This window comes from Mesoplodon densirostris, chromosome 18, assembly GCF_025265405.1.
Source record: "Mesoplodon densirostris isolate mMesDen1 chromosome 18, mMesDen1 primary haplotype, whole genome shotgun sequence".
Classification (NCBI taxonomy): Eukaryota; Metazoa; Chordata; class Mammalia; order Artiodactyla; family Ziphiidae; genus Mesoplodon; species Mesoplodon densirostris.
The window spans coordinates 9,984,579-10,005,000 of record NC_082678.1 but is presented as its reverse complement, the minus strand read 5'-3'; the positions used below and the strand labels follow the sequence as shown (position 1 = coordinate 10,005,000).

The 20,422-nt window shown below is 37.0% G+C and overlaps 1 protein-coding gene across 4 annotated transcripts in view; it reads left to right on the top strand.

The window, feature by feature from the left end:
- CDC27 (cell division cycle 27) overlaps window positions 1-20,422 on the top strand; it is a 60,846-nt gene that overhangs the window by 2,445 nt on the left and 37,979 nt on the right. For 2 of the 4 annotated variants that reach the window (XM_060081210.1, XM_060081209.1), the window contains exons 2-4: window positions 9,286-9,361; window positions 17,269-17,416; window positions 18,964-19,089. In XM_060081210.1, coding sequence (XP_059937193.1) covers window positions 9,286-9,361; window positions 17,269-17,416; window positions 18,964-19,089 — 350 coding nt within the window. Of the gene's footprint in view, window positions 1-9,285; window positions 9,362-17,268; window positions 17,417-18,963; window positions 19,090-20,422 lie in introns of those variants that run through there. The other 2 variants (XM_060081211.1, XM_060081212.1) reach the window with 1 other exon arrangement.

The window sequence follows — 20,422 nt, the reverse complement described above, 5'->3', positions numbered from 1 at the left end:
TTTTTAAAGTTTTAACATGGAATAAATACCCAGGTTGATATGTCACATAAGCCTAAATATAAGTGCTTCCTCCAAATTATCTCTTATAGGAAATGTTACTTTGAGTCTTTGCAAAAAATCTCTCCTATTATGAGGCAGAAATTCTGTCAATTATTTTATTTTTAAAATAACTAGGGAAGACACACTAGCCTAAGTGACTTGAATCAATGCTAATTTGCATGTTTATAAAATTCACCTGATGAAATTGATTTTCAAAAAGACATTTTATATAGATTTATCAGTTATTCCTGGGGGTAAGACATTTATCACTTATTCCTGGGGGTAGGTTGGATGAAGTTGTAAAAATCACCTTAGTAAGCAGTATAGTAAGTGGGTGCTTTACACATATAATATTGTTTTAGAGATTATTAGATAGTGAAGGAATACTTTTGGCTTGGGATAAGATGAACACGGACAGCATCTAACGTGGATTCAAAAGGTACCATTTTCAAGTAATAGAATTGAAGGTAGTGTATTCAGGAAAGTTGTCTTAGATGATTCGCGCCACCCCCCATAATGGCTTTTCAATAAAGCTGTTTTATCCAACGAGAGTAGAAAAAAATGAAATTCCTAAATATATTTTATGTTTAAAAAAATATATGTATGTAACTAAATTGATAAATTAACAGGCATTTGACTGTTTGATCTTCATTGAAAAAATTTATATATTCAAGTTAGCTGAAACATTTTGTTTATAAAATTTTCTTTTGGAAAACAGATTACATTATATTTAGGTCCAATGTAGTGTCTTGAAGACAGTGCTGTATAGTACCTGAACTGAGAGAATAAGCTTTGGGATGGGGAGGTAGAGGGGGAAGTCATTACAAATATGTAGTAATTCCTTTATGGACTAGTATCCCTATATAGCCTTTGTGCTTATATATAGAGAAAGCATGAGACAAGTAATCACAAATTAATAATTATAAACTGTGATAAGAAGGGCACTATAAATAGGGTGTTAGGAGAGAGACCTAATAGGAGGGTCCTGACCTAAGTCATATTTGCAATTGGACCATCAATGTTCAGAAGCAGCCTCAATGAAAAAAATCAAGTTGGGAAGACTGTTATGCACCTGCTATGTGCCAAGCACAGATAAAAGACATTCTAAAACCTTCTCTAAAAAGGATGTTAGGAAAGTTCCTTTTGAGCAAATAACATTGAAGCTGAGTTCAAAGTTTGAGAAGGAAACAGTAGTTTGAAGAGCATTACAAGCAGAGAAAACAGCATGTGCAAAGTGCCTAAGACACAGCAGAACTTGGCATTGGAATAACTGAAAGAGGGCCAGTGTGGCTGGAGTTGCATAGTAATGGAAGGCCATTATAAGGAGTTCAGTTTTCATTCTAAGTGTAATGGGGAATCACTGAAGGATTTTCAGCCGTGGGTTGACACTATCTGATATAGATCTTAAGATCTCTCTGGCTACTGTATGTGAGGTCAGGGAGGAAGGAGGCAAGAGTAAACACAATCTTAGGATGAAGGTAACCTAGACTAAAGTGGTAGCAGTGGAGTAGGAAAGAAGTAGATAAATTCAAGAGATGTTTTAGAGGAAGAACCAATGAGACATGGAAATTGATTGTTTGTGGGGGGATCAAGAACAGGTACCTGGATTTCATTTTGGGGGGCACCATTTAATAAATGGAGAATTCTTTGAGAGGAGACAAATTTGAAGGAGGACAATTAAGAATTCTGTTGTGAACAAATTGAGTTGGAGATATTTGTGAAACCAACCAGTAGAAATGTGGATATGTAACCTCTAATCTTTTGAGGGGTCTAGTCTTGTTGGGAAGATAAGTATACTTAACAGGAACAACTGGATAATGTTACAAGTCAGTATGTGATTGCACAGATAACAATAAATACAGGAAAGAGAGATCCTTGTAGACTGGAAAAATGGGAACAGTTTCTTGGAGTAGAACTTAAAGCTTTAGAAGGTGGAAAGGGTTTGAACTGGTAGGGAAGAGAGAATATTCTTGGCATGGAATGGCATGAGCAAGAGCACAAAGTTAAGAATGGTGTTTAGGCACAGGAAAACAATAAAACTATAGCATTGGCTAGAATGGAAATAGAGGAGGAAAAGATAAGGTTTTGTTAGCCAGGTAGGATCAGGTTACAGGGGACTTAACATCCAGGCTGAGGAGTTTAGATTTAATTTGTTGGTAATAAATAGCCATTATAGGTTTTTCAACAGAAAAATTACGTAATGGAAGCACTGCTTTGGAAAAATTAATCTGATGCTATTGGGAAGGAGGAACAAGACAAGATTTAAGGAGACACAGAGACTAGTAGAGAAACCCAGTTACATGGTAATGTACATCAGGGTTTCTCAATCTTGGCACTACTGATGTTTTGAGCAAGCTAGTTTTTTGTTGTAGGGGTACTGTCCTGTGTATTGTAGAGTGTTTTGCAGCATCCCTGGCCTCTACCCACTAGATGTCCCCTCTGTTTGTGACAACCAAAGATGCCCCCCAGACATTACTAAATGTCTTTTTGGGGGGCAAAATTGCCCAGACTGAGAACCACTGATGTAGACCTGAACTAAATTAGAGTTCTAGAAATTAGACTGTAATATATAATAGGAGAATTCCACAGTGATTTTTTTCTTCATACCTTCTTATATTGTTCATTTCTTTTATGATCTAAAAAAAGATCTTTTATGATCTAAAAGAAAACTATTTTCTTTTTTGACAAAAACAAGAATAACACAAAACAATCCATGTGGTCACATTTAAGTCTGAATTAGTTGTACAACTTACAGAGGTTTGTTTATATTTAAAATAATATTTTATATTTAAGAAGAGCAAGCAAGTAAGGAACTTTGCCATTTCATTTCTGTGGTGTTGATTTAATTATCTTTAAAATCAGTGTAGCCTAGGACTGACCCATTAATTTAATCAGTAGGATTTCTCTTTTAAACTTTTTTTTGGGATTGGTGGTTGTGTTGCTCTGTTTGGCTTCCTAACCTTTTGCAGCATTTCGTCCATGTGGCTTTACTTTGTAGAACTCCTGAAGTGATTCACTGAGTGATATTCTTTTATGGGCAGGTTTACACCAGCAGTTGAGCAGTAGATGGATAACAAGGGGGCTAATCTTAACCCTGTCTGTCATGAGCTACCAATTTGTAATGCTTTAGAAAATAGTTTATTCCCCACTCCATTCCCCCAAAAGAGATACATACCATCACTCAGATGCTGGAGCAGAGTGGTGATGGAAGCTGTATGTGGCAAGTTTTACTTCTGGGATGTATGGGAGTTTTTGTTGCCTGCCTTCACTATCCCTTTCTGACCCTCTTAAGAATTGGTGATAAAGGAATGACATTGTTCTGAGCAAAACTTGATTTTAAATCAGAAATGGATAGAACTCTTGAATATGATACTTTTTTTCTCTTTCATTTATTTAATTTTAAAAAGACAGAAAGAAAGTCAAAGTTCTAGGAGTTTTTGGCCACAATATTAATGTGCCAAATTTTCGTGGTGATCAATATCACTAATGTAGCTGGTGAATCAATCATTGGGTCTTTTTTTTTTCTTTTTTTAGTTATTTTATTTTATTTTTTTAACATCTTTATTGGAGTATAATTGCTTTAAAATGGTGTGTTAGTTTCTGCTGTATAACAAAGTGAATCAGCTATACATATGCATATATCCCCATATCTCCTCCCTCTTTCGTCTCCCTCCCACCCTCCCTATCTCACCCCTCTAGGTAGTCACAAAGCACCGAGCTGATCTCCCTGAGCTGATCTCCCTGTGCTATGTGGCTGCTTCCCACTAGCTGTCTATTTTACATTTGGTAGTGTATATGTATCCATGCCACTCTCTCACTTCGTCCCAGCTTACCCTTCCCCCTCCCCGTGTGCTCAAGTCCATTCTCTACGTCTGCGTCTTTATTCCTGTCCTGGCCCTAGGTTCTTCAGAATCTTTGTGTGTGTGTGTGTGTGTGGCTTATATGTTACAAAATAAACAACTGGCAGATATGATGAGAGATGTTACATAATACAAACTATAAATTATATTTATTGAATTTGTTTATATTAAGAGCTGGAAAAGCAAAAGGTTTTAAGTGCCTAATGTGTGCCAGTCAGTATACTAGGAGCACCATATCATTTCATTTAACCCACACAAGTCCAAAAATAGAGTTCCATTTTTCACATGAGGAAATTGAGGCTGAGAAACGTTAAATAATTCCCCAAAGCCACACTGCTGAAAGTGCTGGCACACACATTTGAACACAGGTCTCCAACATCAAATCCTGGGTATATTCTTTCTACTCACCATGTTCTTTTAGTAGGTTCTTAGGAAATCCCCATATTTTATAAAGGAGTAAGTAGATGGTAATTATTTGCATTACAAAAATAATTCTATGTACCATGGAGTTTCTTTCGAGATTTCCAGAGATCCTTAACTATTGGACATATAATAATACAGAAAAACTTAAGGCTAAGACTAACATAAAATGCTAACAGTGGGAGGACTGCCAGAGGTCAAAGGCCATTTGTTTATTCATTCACCATACATTAGTTAAAGCACCTACTTAAAAAGTACATAATAGGGCTTCCCTGGTGGCGCAGTGGTTGGGGGTCCGCCTGCCGATACAGGGGACACGGGTTTGTGCCCCGGTCCGGGAAGATCCCACATGCCGCGGAGCGGCTGGGCCCGTGAGCCATGGCCGCTGAGCGTGCGCGTCCGGAGCTTGTGCTCCGCAATGGGAGAGGCCACAACAGTGAGAGGCCCGTGTACCACACACACACACAAAAAGTACATAATAAATGCTGGGAGTATATAGTGAGCAAAAACAGATGTAGTCCCTACCTTTCTAGAGTTTATATTATAGTGAGGAAGACATTACTCACATACTCTCCTAAATAGGTGTAAAATTAAAACAGTGAGAAGTATTGCAAAGGAAAGGTACTTGGTGTCATCAGAGTGTATAAGGATGCCTAACCTCATCTGGGTGTCCTAAAAAAGCCTTCCCTGGGAAAGAAGTCCAAAGAATGACTAGAATTTGCATATTTTGAAGGAAAGGAAGGGGGTGTGCCAGGCAAAATGAACGGTATGTTTAAAGGACCTGTGGCAGAAGGATAACGTGGCAGAAGGATAACATTGCAGATTTGAGGAGCTGAAAGAAGGTCGTTGTGGTAGCATGTAAAGCATGAGAAAATATGATGCAAGATGAACAGAAGAGGTAGGTACAGACTATACCACACTGCCTAGTTTGGTGGCTTTTGCTTTTATCATTAAGAACAATGAGAAGCCATTGAAGGATTTTAAGCAAAGGGGTAATATGATCAGATCTGACTTGTGAAAAGCTCATAGGGAGAGAATGGATCATAGGGCAGAAAAGAATTCAGAGGGGCTAAGTAAGACACTCTTAAAGTAATCCAGGGAAAAAATGGTCTGCCTTTAAAAGTAAATGTTTAGGGGACTTCCCTGGCAGTCCAGTGGTTAAGACTCTGCGCTTCCAATGCAGGAGGCGCAGGTTCGATCCCTGGTCGGGGAACTAAGATCCCACGTGCCACACCAAAAAAAAAAAAAAAAAAGTAAATGTTTATTAAGTTTCTTCCTTTCATTATTACTGCAGTTGCCTAATTTAAATGAGTATCGTTTTGGGCTTCCCTGGTGGTGCAGTGGTTAAGAATCCCCCTGCCAATGCAGGGGACATGGGTTTGAGCCCTGGTCCGGGAAGATCCCACATGCCTCGGAGCAACTAAGCCCATGCGCCACAGCTACTGAAGCCTGCGCACCTAGAGCCCGTGCTCTGCAGCAAGAGAAGCCACTGCAATGAGCAGCCTGCACACCACAACGAAGAGTAGACCCCACTCACTGCAACTAGAGAAAGCCCATGTGCAGCAACGAAGACCCATCGCAGCCAATAAATAAATAAATTAATTAATTTAAAAAATTTTAATAAAATGAAATAAATGAGTATCATTTTGAAAGATACCTATAGGCATAGTTTCAGAACCCTAGGTCATATATGGTCTGGTAGAACACCAGAAGGCCAGATCAATTCTTTTGGGGGTTTAGAATTTAGCCAGACACTGTGCTAGGCTTATCTCAGAGGTAAGTATTTTTATCCTTATTTTACAGATGATTAAAGCTAAAGCTCAGAGAATTGACTTAGTCATCTAGATTAGTGTCTGAGGGATCTTTATCTGCCTTGGATTGAGGTGTGGAGATCATATTAAGTATTCAAGGAATAATTGAGTCAAATTAGATTTGAATACCCTTTAGCTGTTGTTTTCTGAATGACTTTTTTTTAAAGTTATTCTATCTAAATGTTGAAATTCTCTGAGGAAAACACAGTTTATTGCATTACCTTTTATCTGTCTCTTTGCTGTGTTATAGTATAGAGGAAATATAGATTAGATAGCAGTGATTCTGTAGTATGTTTAAAACCTGCTATTATATTCACTCCTTGCTGACACCACATATTTTTGTTCAAAGGTTCAGCTTCCTGACTGTTTGATAAGAAAACAAAAGCACAGTGAGCACAATGACAATGACCAGATAGGTGCCTGTAGAATAATACCCGACTTATTTCTCATTGTCAGTAAAGACCTGAAAATTCAAAATGTTAAGGCTTTGTGCAGCCTACCTGAAGAACTTGATTTTCTCAAATTGGTTAAGTTTTTTATGTTTTTTTTTAACTGCAATCAGGATCATATAGCAAACAAAATAGATGCTCAATAAATATTTACCAAATGGATGAATGATGTGTTTCAAAGGTGGTAGGCATATTGAATAAGATGATAAGGAAAATGATCCAAGTAGTATGGAGACATGATCTCAGCTGCCATTTACCAGAAAAATCTGTTTATCTTCCAGGTATTTATAGATCACACCACTGAGAGATTTTATTGCCCCAAAATCTGATGTATTCCAACCCCTCGGTCAGACTGACCCTTATCTCCTTACCAGATTCTTGGTTCCTTTATAATGTTTTGCTTATTGTATCAAGGAAGAAACAGCTGGATGTTATTTTGTATTTTTTTTATATTGCCAACATTAATGTTTTAATCATGTTTATAGGAATATCTTATATTTTACCTTCAGATTGGGTTACTAAAAGTTTATAGGTCAGTAAGTGGAAAATAGATTCAGAGTTTTAAAACATTCATTCAACAAACTTTATTGAACATTCACTATGTTTAAAGACAGTTATCTAGGATAACTAGGGAAATAACTTAGTTAAGTAGGATAACCAGGGAATTATAGAGAAAAATAGAATCTGGCTTTTGCCCGCAAGAAGTTGCAACCTGGTTAACCAAATAATATAACCAAATCTAATAAAAAGCCTGATATATTTTTTAAAAGTATAAACAAAATTGTCTAGGACCTCATAGGATGGAGTAATTAATATTGCATGGGATAGAGCAGTGAAGGCTTCATGAAAGGAAGAGACCATGTAAGCTGAATTTTGAAGAAAGGATGACAAATTTCAGGAGATGGAAGTTAAAGACAAAGGACAGCCCAAACAGAGGTGAAGACTGAAATATGAAAATACAGCTGATGTTTAGGGACTGATGGAGCTTTGTTCTGTACATGTTTATTGTGTAAACTTTGTGGGGCTGTCCAAGAGGAATCATTAGCAAGTTTTGATCAGGGAAGAAGACATGATAGTGATAACGATGAGGGCAGCAGCTAAAATTTATTGAGTAATTATTAGGTATGTGCTAGGAACCATTGTGTAGTTTATTGGAGTCTTATGTTTTAACTTAAGAGACTGAGTCTTAAGAGACATTGTTACTTGCCCAAGACACAGAACTAGTAAGTCATGGAACATGAATTTGAACCCAAGTCTCTCACTATTGTCTCCTGTTTAGCAGTGATGATGTTTTTGTTTGAAGAATTCTGGGACAGGCTGGATTACATTATAGCCTGTAGGTAGAAAAACCACTTAGGAAAATAAAAGTTTACAGGAAAGAAGATTCTGTTACAGACTGGGACTAGGAAAGAGGGGATAGACCCTAAGTACTTTTCTTTATGTGCAGTTCTATAAATGATGGTTAGATTCACTAGCCAGCCCATTAAAATCTTTTAAATCCATAACTTACCCAAATTGATTTACCAGTACAATTGTTATTTCATGTATACTTACCCAACATTTCTGACCTTGTATGGTGAAAGACTTTGAGTTTCAAACAAGGGGTGCCGCTCCTAGTCCTGGCAGCGGCAGTGCTCCTCAAGGCACTAGTACTGCTGTAGTCTCTAATATGCAAAAGAGAATGCACGTTTCTAGGTCAGTAACTTGTCTCTTCCCCTTTCAAGTATCTGAATTGAATTCCATAAATATTTATTGAACACCTTTTATGTATTGGGCTCTAATACTGTCTCCCATCAGCTAGACCAGTGATTCTTAATGAACCAAGATATTTGTGAACCCCAAACACTGTATACACATTTTCTGTATATATGTCCACGTGCTTTTTTCTGGGGAGGAGGTCCATAGCTTTCATAAGTTTTTCAAAAGAGTATACTATAAAAGGAGAGAGAACTACTTACCTAGAAACTAGAAGAATCGTTCTGAACCCTGAATGCTTACCATTAAAAAGGTTTAAAAATAAGGATATCTAAACTCCATCCCAACTTCCAGAGATTGTGATTCAGTGGATTTGAGGTAGAGCATCACAAGAAAGGGTTGATAGCCACTGATCTAGACAGGAGTGACACTAAAATGCACTCTATGAGAACAGAAACTATTTGTTATTTATTGTGTGCCTAGAGTCTAGAAAGTGCTGGCACATAGTAGGCACTCAGTAAATATTTATTGAATGAATGAATATTAGAGCTCTCCAGTGAAGAAAGCTTTATGAAGTAGATATTATTTAAGCTGGGTCTATAGGGATGAGGAGGAAAGCTTTATGAAGTAGATATTATTTAAGCTGGGTCTATACGGATGAGGAAGAAAGCTTTATGAAGTAGATATTATTTAAGCTGGGTGTATAGGGATGATAAATTTATAAGAGGAGGTAGGTGAAGGAGCCCACATTCCCCAATGAAGGAAAAGGAAGTACAGAGACACAGAGGTCTAAAAGTTCATGGGCAGTTGAGTGAGTAAATTCAGATATGTTAGGAGCCATACAGTGAAGAGCCTTATCTAATACGTTATGGAGTTTGCACTGTGGGCAGTGAGGTTTTATTGCTTAATTTAGACATGTTAATTTGAGTATTATATGCAAGGCTCTGTGCTAAGAGTTACCTTGAAACTCTCTATGTTTGTATATTTATGTCCTTTTTCCTCCACTTACAGGCTGCTATATGGCAAGCACTAAACCACTATGCTTACAGAGATGCAGTTTTCCTCGCAGAGCGACTATATGCAGAAGGTTTGTAATCTGTTCATTTCTATAGAACTGTAAAATAATAAAATATATGGAATTCCATTACTTTTTATGACTAACAAGATTCTGGATATTCCTTTTTTTTTTGGCCATGCCACGCGGCATGTGGGATCTTGGTTGCCCGACCAGGAATAGAACCCATGACCCCTGTATTGGAAGCACGGAGTCTTAACCAATGGACCGCCAGGGAAGTCCCCTGGGTATCACTTTTGTTTTATCTTTATGATTGACACTAGTTCATAAAAATATTTGCGAGTGTCTGTGTAGCTCCTTATATGCTACTTTTAATAACTGTAGAGTTGCTTTGGGTTTTACGCTATGGTTTACTTAATCATGTTCCAGTCTTTAGGTATTTTTTCCCAGGTTTTTTTGTTTTTTTTTTTTGCGGTACGCGGGCCTCTCACTGTTGTGGCCTCTCCCGTTGCGGGGCACAGGCTCCGGACGTGCAGGCTCAGCGGCCATGGCTCATGGGCCCAGCCGCTCCGCGGCACGTGGGATCCTCCCGGGCCGGGGCACGAACCCGTGTCCCCTGCATTGGCAGGCGGACTCTCAACCACTGCGCCACCAGGGAAGCCCTCCCAGGTTTTTTATTAGAGTCTATATTCTGTGGCTTAGAGCATGGGTTTTGAGTCTACAGCCTTAGTACAAACCCTAACCCTGTCACTTAAACATGCAGTAGTATACTGTGGGCAAGTTACTTAATGTCTGATTATTTCAGATTTCTCATCTATAAAATAAAGATAATAGTAACTGTCTCATAGAATTGAAGAATGAAGTAGTATATTTAAAGCACTTGGCACAGCCTTCTGGCATGGTAATAAATGCTCAGTAAACATTAGCTGGTAATGTGTCTTTTGTTTCCATCATTAATTATTATAATCCTCTTTCTAAGATGCTAAGATAGATAATTTATGTACAGCTTTTCTTTTAAGTCATCTCCTTGGGTTATATACTCTAAAATGGAATTTATGAGTCAAAAGGTGTGATCAGTTTTACAACAAATTACTTTTTGCCCAGTTGATAACCCAGCAGAGAGAGGTGTGATAATCAAGGTGTCACCAATAGTGTAAGACTTCCTTCATAGTCCTATCAATATCAGATTTACCATTATTATGTATTTTTGCTTACTGGAAAATTGTGAGGTATTTTGTCTTGCATGTTTATAACTGTGAAGGATTCTGGGTATTTTCTCAAGTGTTTGTTTTAAATTTATTCCTATTTCTGTGAGCTGTATCTTTGTTTATTACATATTTGCTCCAGATTCTTTGCCTTTTAATCTTAATTCTATTGATTTTTATTAATCTGATATTTTAAATTGTTATGTAGTTGAATTCATCAGCTGTGTCATTTTAAACTTTCTCCTGTTGCTCCAGTAGCTGGAATACTGTCATCTTTCTGCAACTCAATAAACATATAGTTCTTGGTAGTTTAAAAAAAGTTTTAAAAAATTTCTGCTACAACTAAGATCTGACATAACCAAATAAATAAATAAATAAAATATTTTAAAAAATTTTATCATAGTATTATTACTTAATTTAGTCCATGTTATTTTTATTTTTTTATTTTTTTTGCGGTATGTGGGCCTCTCACTGTTGCGGCCTCTCCCGTTGTGGAGCACAGGCTCCAGACGCACAGGCTCAGCGGCCATGGCTCACGGGCCCAGCCGCTCCGCGGCATGTGGGATCCTCCCGGACCGGGGCACGAACCCGTCTCCCCTGCATCGGCAGGCGGACTCTCAACCACTGCGCCACCAGGGAAGCCCTGAGTACTTAATATTAATTCCTTATTTAGTCTTCAACAATCCTATAAAATAGACATTGCTATTACCATTTTAGAAATGAAGGAACTAAGACCATTGTTCACCAGGTTTCTACCTGTCTTAATGATTAATGGGCCAGATGTAGAAACTGCATTGAGTATAGTGACTTCCATAAATTGGGCTTAGTTGAAGAGAACTGAATCAGAGTAAAAGGTTCAGCATCTGGTTCTCTTCTCTGTCTTAACCATTATATTGAGAGCCCAAACTCACAGAAATATGTGACTGCAAATGGCAACATTTAAAAAAAATTACTTACACAGTTATGTTAAGGTCATCATTGAGGGAAGTTTTCCTAATACTTCTAAAGATATGGCATATTGTATCATTTTTAGGCCATTACTTGTGGAAAAGTTGATAAATGTTATCTTGTTGCTAAAAATTCAAGTCACTTTGTCATATGTGGGGGACAGAAAGGATATCTGGCCCATTGGCCTACTCTTTTACTGTCATCGTTAAATTCTTACTGATGAAAAAGATGATGCTTTTTTTTTTTTTTTTTCAAATTATCTTTATTTATTTATTTATTCAATTCATTCATTTACTCATTCGTTCATTCACCGTGCCATGCAGCTTGCGGGATCTCTGTTCCCCGGCCAGGGATTGAACCCAGACCATGGCCATGAAAGCCTGGAATCCTGACCACTAGGCCACCAGGGAATTCCCAATGCTATTTTTTTTTAATCATCATAGTTTTCATTTTTGTTAGGTGTTAGTGAATTACGAGTCTCGTCTTCCCAACGAACTTTTTAAATCCAAGACTCAACTATTTCAATGCATTAACTTAGATGTTTCACACAAACATCACACACATCAAACTCACTTCATGCAAAACTGGATTCATAATGTTCCCACTGTAATCTGACACCAATATGTCTTAGTAGAAAAGCTTCCTAACTGATTTTCCCATATTTACTCTTTCCTGCTGCTTCCCTTTCCCCCTCCCAAATCAACCCATTCTCTTTTCTTTCCTTCTCAAAACGCTTTAGAGATCTATAATAGCTATAATAATTTATCCCTAAATCTTTACACAGCTTGCAAAGCCCTACACAATCTGGCTGTCTGCTTTCTCCTTATGTATTGCCATTTCCCTCTCAAACACTAAGGAGCCTTTTAAAAGTTCCTCCAACCCTCTTATCTGTGGTGTATTTACTCCAAGCATATTTTCAAAGTATTAAAAAATATTAACCCCCATCATATACAACAAGTATAAAACCAGTTAGTACTGAAGTTTAGGATGTGAACAAATATAGAGAAAATAAAAATTAAGAATAGTGGGCTTCCCTGGTGGCACAGTGGTTGAGAGTCCGCCTGCCGATGCAGGGGACACGGGTTCGTGCCCCGGTCCGGGAAGATCCCACGTGCTGCGGAGCGGCTGGGCCCGTGAGCCATGGCCGCTGAGCCTGCGCGTCTGGAGCCTGTGCTCCGCAACGGGAGAGGCCACAACAGTGAGAGGCCCGCGTACCACAAAAAAAAAAAAAAAAAAAATTAAGAATAGTATTAAAATACTGAAGTTGTATATGTAGGTGAAGTGTTCAACAACAGAAATGACTCTGAAGGGTGGAACAAATCATATATGTAAAGTACAGCACCCAGGCATTTGGAAACAGCAAAAAAAAGTGATAAAATGGAATTACTTGAGTTTGTGGCTCAATGTCATATATATATACCCCACATGAATGTCACATGACTACTCAGGTATTGCAAATTTAGGAGAAGGTCAATAATAATAATTTAATAATGGCACCTAGAGCTCTTACTATGTGTCAGGTGCTATCCAAAGTACATATATATTAACTCGTTTAATTCTAACAGCACTAAGTACTTAGAAGTAGATATCATTATATCTTTATTTTACAGATGAAAAAACAGAGGGTCAGAGAAGTTAACTTGCCCTAATAAGTCACATAGCTAATAAGTGGTAGTGCGAAAATCCGAACTCAAGCTGTTTGACTCTAGGGTCATTACTCTAATCCATGTGCTGTACTGTCTGTAGGTGATGTGAGAACTTAAAAGGTAATTAAGATGAAATGTGTAGGGACTTCCCTGGTGGTCCAATGGTTAAGACTTTGCCTTCCAGTGCAAGAGGTGCGGGTTCGATCCCTGGTGGGCGAGTTAGGATCCCACACGCCTTGCAGCCAAAAAACCAAAACATTTAAAAAACAAAAACAAAAAAAACACAGAAGTGATATTGTAACAAAATTCAGTAAAGACTTTAAAAAATGGTCCACAGCAAAAAAATCTTTAAAAAAAAAAGATGAAATGTGTATCACAAATCATAGATGATTATATAGGTTTTATGCCTTTTGAATACTTATAACATCAGAGGTTTGGTTTTTGTTTTTTTTTTAACATCAGAGTTTTTGACAGGGTGGCAAGCAGAGTACTCTAACCTCTAAGGAGTTCTCTGTGGTATTTGTAGAGTTTATCAAGGCTAGATAGAGAACACTCACCTCAACAGACTTTTTTAAGTCTTACCAAAACTGGTCCATTTTGGAAAAGGCTGCTCATTTAGATTATAAGCCAACATGAAGAAGAGGTGTCTGTCTGGTTTAAAAGCACTGAGGGACTAATTCATCTTCCCATTTGATAGAAATGTATCTGAAGGATGCAGGCTTTAAGCTCCTCTTAATTATTTTGGGCTTATATTAAATGACCTAACCTATATTTGAAGCCTAACCTGTTTGTAAGAAGAGGACTTTCAGTATTGTTCTGTAACTTCCTGTTTGTTTTTTCACCTAACAATGCATCCTGGAAATCTTTGTCAGTTTTTTTTTTTTTTTGACAACTGTAGAGTGTTTAATCACATGGATGTACCTTTTTTAATTTTTAATTTAACTCGTACATGATTGATTTATCATTATTACTTTAAGAGTGACTTTGTGGAATCAGTGTTTACTTTGTTCCTGTTTATAAAACACAGCCATCTCAGGACCACCCATGGGTTCTGCATCTGCAGATTCAACCAACTGCAGATGCAGAACCTGCAGCTACAGAGGGCCAGTTGTATATTACGCACCATATAATTCCCAATCACATATTTTAATTAAGGCTCTTAATAAAGGGTGGCAAATAAATGTCATGCAGACATCTGTATCTATTTCCAGATCCTGTTATTTTGATCTCTGCACACTTACTGGCAAAGCCATGATCAACCTTAGAATTTTTCTGAGTTTAGCACTTGAGGCAGCCGCTGTCAGTCAGTTGGCGTTACTGTTCCAGATGAAATCTATTTGTCAGTACTCTACCTTTTTTAGATTTATTATAGCCACTTACTGCTGGTTCACTAGCTATGTTTGGGGCTGTCAAGTTATTTCTGGGAAGCCTCAAAAACCACCCATGTCTCTCCATGTGTTTCACAACCCTTCAAGTTGTTCTGGATTTACTTCACTATCTTATAGTTTCATTAAGCTTAAGATTTGTTTAAACCTCCAATCTATAATCTCACCTAAACATATAGTTTTCATCCCACTTCAAAAAAGTAGTTGCAGTATGACACTAAAATCACACACACAATATTTGGTATCTTTATGGTTTAAAAGCACTGAGGGACTAATTCATCTTCCCATTTGATAGAAATGTCCCTGAAGGATGAAAGCTTAAGCTCCTCTTAATTATTTTGGGCTTATATTAAATGACCTAACCTATATTTGAAGCCTAACCTGTTTGTAAGAAGAGGAGTTTCAGTGTTAGGAAATTTTACTACAGTGAAAAATGGACCTAAACATAATCAAGTGTTTGTAAACAAACATTTGATAAAGCATTTTTTTAGCTGAAAGTTGAACTAGTTTTTGGGAGCCATTGTTTATTGGTATAATAACTAGTTTTTTTTTTTTTTTTTTTTTTGCTGTGTTGGGTCTTCGTTTCTGTGTGAGGGCTTTCTCTAGTTGTGGCAAGCGGGGGCCACTCTTCATCGCGGTGCACGGGCCTCTCACTATCGCGGCCTTTCTTGTTGCGGAGCACAGGTTCCAGACGCGCAGGCTCAGTAGTTGTGGCTCACGGGACCAGCCGCTCCGTGGCATGTGGGATCCTCCCAGACCAGGGCTCGAATCCGTGTCCCCTGCATCAGCAGGCAGGTTCTCAACCACTGCGCCACCAGGGAAGCCCCGATAACTGGTTTTTTAAAGCTTAACTTTTTAGATGACAAGAAACTAGGCCTTTGCAAAATCTATAAGAAATCACACTTTCTAACTTATGTGAATTAACACTTGTATTTCAATGAAATTAACAGTTTGTTCCCACTGCAGTAGAGCTCCTCGTTCATTTTTTTGCTTCTGAATCACAGATACTACTGTAGATCCTATTAACACATATATGCTAAAATTTCTTATCATTTACTACATGTCATTTATTGTACACTGTTTTTTTTTTTTACTAGGGTTTCATGAAAAATACAGTGGACCAGAGAAGAAGGGTTCTGTTGGGTTTTGCTTGCACATACATGACATACAAAAACAACAGCGAAAGAAAGAAAGAAAGAAAAGAAAAGAAAAGAAAAAGGAAAATCTTTATAACAGGAAAATTTCAAATTACTTTTTTTTTTTTTTTTTTTTTTTTTTGCGGTACGCAGGCCTCTCACTGTTGTGGCCTTTCTTGTTGCGGAGCACAGGCTCTGGATGCGCAGGCTCAGCAGCCATGGCTCATGGGCCCAGCCGCTCCGCAGCATGTGGGATCTTCCCAGACCTGGGCAGGAACCCGTGTCCCCTGCATCGGCAGGCGGACTCTTAACCACTGCACCACCAGGGAAGCCCTCAAATTACTTTTTTATCCCACATCTTTGAGTTAACTTTTCAGGAAGATGTGGCAAGTTTATCTGTACTTTAAAACAGTGATTTTCAAACTTTAGCAGGCATCAGAATCACCTGAAGGGTTTGTTACAGCACAGATTACTGGTCCCCACTCCCAGAATTACTGATTTTAGGGGTCTGAGCTGATATGGGGCCCAAGAACTTCTATTTCTAACAAGCTCCAAAGTCATGCTGATGCTGGTATAGGGACCACACTTTGGGAACCACTGGCTTAGATGATCCCTCAGCACCATGATATTATTACATAGCGCATTTTTAGAAGCACAGAACAGATTTTTCCCTCTTTCTTTCTATCTCCTTTATTGTTACCTTTCTAGACTCTCATCTGGGGACTTCCCCGGCCGTCCAGTGGTTAAGACTCCGCGCTTCTACTGCAGGGGGCATGGGTTCGATCCCTGGTCCATTGGGGAACTAAGATCCCACATGCCACGTGGCGGGGCCAAAAAGAAAAAAAAACTCTGATCTGGATTGGTTGGGAGGTTGTGAGGATAGAAGTGAGGTGATGGTCAGTTTGGAAGAGAGTAAATAAGGGGAAAAGTGCCACATTTCATTAACTAAGTCATTTCCTAATGTAAAGAAAAGGCAAGAGGTTGATAAATAATTCCGCTCTTGCCATTAAAGAGCAGTTTAATTATTGTTACTGGGCAAGTGTCACGTCTGTCAATTGAGTGTTTAAATAGTGTGGGTGTTCACAATTTAGAAATTGTTTTCCTTTTTCTTAAATTATCTTGAATATACTCTAGTGTATATTTGGTGTTAGAAATAAGTGGGTTGGGTTTTTTTGTTTGTTTGTTTTCCAATCTGGTCTTTTTTTAATGTACAGATTGATAATTACGTTTATAACCCTGAGTTTCCCTCTCATGAAATTTGACTTCTGTCCTCTCAAAGAGTCTGTTAGAAAAATGCTACATAAAAACAAGATGCTTTTCTGGTAGTCTATTTAAGGGTAGTTGTGCGCATGTGTTTGCTTTTCTTAAAGATTTAAAGAGAATACTACAATTGTCTTCATTGTATTATTTCCTTGGTTCCTTGGGGAACTAACTTTTCTATCAGAATATTATTTCCTTGGTTCCTTGGGGAACTAACTTTTCTGTCAGAAAAGTATTTCTCCTTAATTCAAATTTGAATTAATAAATTGTTTTTTGTATTAAATAACATGCCTGATTTTTTGTTGTTGTTGCTAAACTTGTTTACCTATTGGTAGATGAAAATGATTACCATTCAACATACTGAATAATAGCCAATTTTTTTTGTGTGTGTGTTCTTAGTACACTCAGAAGAAGCCTTGTTTTTACTGGCAACCTGTTATTACCGCTCAGGAAAGGCATATAAAGCATACAGACTCTTGAAAGGACACAGTTGTACTACACCGCAATGTAAATACCTGCTTGCAAAATGTTGTGTTGATCTCAGCAAGTAAGTTTCTAAATCTTTTCTATCTAATTTTGTTCTACTTACACTGTAGAATTCTGGATAAAATTCTTTTGATGGGTTAAACTCTGACTCGCTTTCTCCCCTCTTTTGATAGTAGAGGTTTGTCTATTTCAGTAACTTTTGAAATGTTTACGCTGCTGCTTATGGCATTATTATTTTGTTATGGAGAGATTTCATTGTTATGGTATAAATAATAGAATTTAACTCTGGAGAAACCTAAGTTATAACTAATTCCAATCATTTTCTAAAATGATCCTAAGTGTTATTTCTTCTCCTTTGCTTTCATTGCTAGACCAGTTGGAATAAGCCTGAAAACCTAACTTACCAGTTCATCTGAGATTAATGCTCCTTCGTGTCTAGATAGTTGTGTAATTATTTGCCTTTCAAGATCATTCTGTTTGGGAACCATTACTCCTTTGAAGCAAGGAGGCAGATTCAGGAGGACATTTAATATGCACAGTACAGTTCAACCAAGTCAGCTGTCCATATTCTGAATCTGGAGGCAGCTAGAGATTTAGCTAGTTGTATTCTGTCAAACTGTTTTCTGTGCTGTGAGAAATGGAATAATGGTAAAGGTGACTAAACAGATAATTGTAAAAGCCTTTGTATTTAGTCTGTTGATTTACAGTGAGAGAATACAAATAAGCCTCATAAAGTCTCCATAGTCTGCTAAATATTTTATTTGTCCAGTGTCTAATTGATGACTTTTAAATTAAAGCTAGCTAAAATATATATAAAATTTGTGAGACATTTGTTATTGAATTATTTCTACTCCAAAAATTCTAATGTTAAATTCTTAAAAATCTACTTATTTAATTTACTAGTTTCTTAAGCCAGTTCTTACATTAGACATTCTTATCCCATTTATAAATATTTATAGTTTTTAAAAAGTCCCACTGATAGTAACAGAACTTTAGATATCAAGTTTTATGTTTAGGATATACTATGTAAGCTTACTTGAGAGTTTTCCACATGATGATTTGGAAAAAACTTTAAAACACAAACCATTACAATCTCTGATATGCTAAAAATATATAGTGAAATCAGGCAAATTTCTTTTCCCTTTGGGGAACATTTGTAATTTTCTATATCAAGAAAACATAATTGATAAATAGAGATGAAGTGCTATTCAGGTTTTATTTGTAAACCTAAAAATAACTGAGGCCATTAAGTATGCAGTTTTTAATTAATATGTTAGTCTTGTTTAACCTGCTTGCAAATTCCTACTTCAAGGAATTATAGAACTAAGAAGGACCTCCACATCTGTTAATGAAGAACCATTCATATTTTCCCCCCAGTATAATGGTCTTCCGTTTCTTTTGACGTGAGTAATGTGTATGTTGCTCAGACTAGATTTGTACATACAGAGAATAAAGGTAACTGTTTCTATTTTTAAAAATAAGACTGAAATTTTAAGATTTACTTTGTCTCCATAGTAAGAGGTACATTAGTAATGAAGAATGTCTTTACACACACTGCTTTTTTATATTGACTTTTTTTTTTTTAATCTGTAAATTTGTGTTTTAAAGGCTTGCAGAAGGGGAACAGATCTTATCTGGTGGAGTGTTTAATAAGCAGAAAAGCCATGATGATATTGTTACTGAGTTTGGTGATTCAGCTTGCTTTACTCTTTCATTGTTGGGACATGTATATTGGTAAGTAAGAATGATTCAAATTACCAGAAATTTATTTCCAGTACTAGAATGCTTTGTGGTTTTAAAAAAAACTATGTTGGTCTGTGTTTATCAAATAGCATTTGGTTGAGTAGTACACAATCTTGTAGTTCCATGATCTTGTTAAACCTGTAAAACAGTAGAGATTTCGATCCTGTCTATGACTGTCCACCTTGCTTTAATGATAAATAGCTACAGCAGCACTACCTAACAATTGAGTGTGCATGTGGGGGTTTTTTTTACCTTGGGTGAGGAGAATATCTTCATGTGACCTACTGAGGAAAAAGAAGCAAAGAGTGAAGTTTTTTCTATAATATTAAATATCACCACTGCTCCTTAGAAAGAGGCATGAAGTCATGTTTCAGTAATAAAGAATAGCAGTTCCCATCTGGTATGTCATAATGAATTTGACAAATTTCCTATGATGGTAGCTGAAATGATAGTGATTTTACAAATAATCTTAAAATTTATTTACATTTATTTTAAATTAAGTCTCTTTAAAGCAAGTGAGAATGAATTCAGAGTTATCACTATGATAATATTGTTCTCACTGATTTTTATTCTGAAATACTCTGAGTTGGGGAGTAATTAGGTAACAGGAATTGTTCAACTGCCAATGGAGGGCATTTCATGTGTAAATGTCATCTGTTGCATGTGGGAGAAATGATTGAGGATTGCTTATCTAAAGAATTAGGTTAGTATCTGTTTTAAGATAAATTGAGGCTAGTTTGAATAGCAGTTTTTTTTTAAAAAACCTTGAAAATACCTTTTTGAACAGAATAAATTATTTGGCTGAAATTTGGGGCTCATTTTCAGATGGCACCACTCTTTTGAGAATAGGAGTAAGTAAAAATACAATACCAATATCTTCATTTATCTTAATAGAAGGATTTGGAGTAATGGATTTAGTTCATGCAACTATGATTCTTGTCATTTGTTCAAAACACTTTGAGATCCATCCCCTATTATGGCTAGACACCATACATGGCACTAGGAATGTAAAGATAAATAACTCACCGTCCTCCTCTCCATCCCCCAAAGGTTTATAATAAAGGATAGGAGGAAAGAAGTAGTACACAAAGTTTATAATTTTTTATCATCACTATTTAAGTGCTATGATAAAATTTGAGCAGTATTCTGTTCAAATGAGGGAATAATCAGTTCTACCCAGTTAAGAAGAGAGGTAAGATGGTAACTAGGAAAGACTTGATAGAAGAGTCATTTTTGTTTCTTTTAACTTCTCAATAATAAGAAAATTAGAAATTAGAAAATGGACAAAATACTTGAATGGACACTTCACCAGAGAGGGTATGTG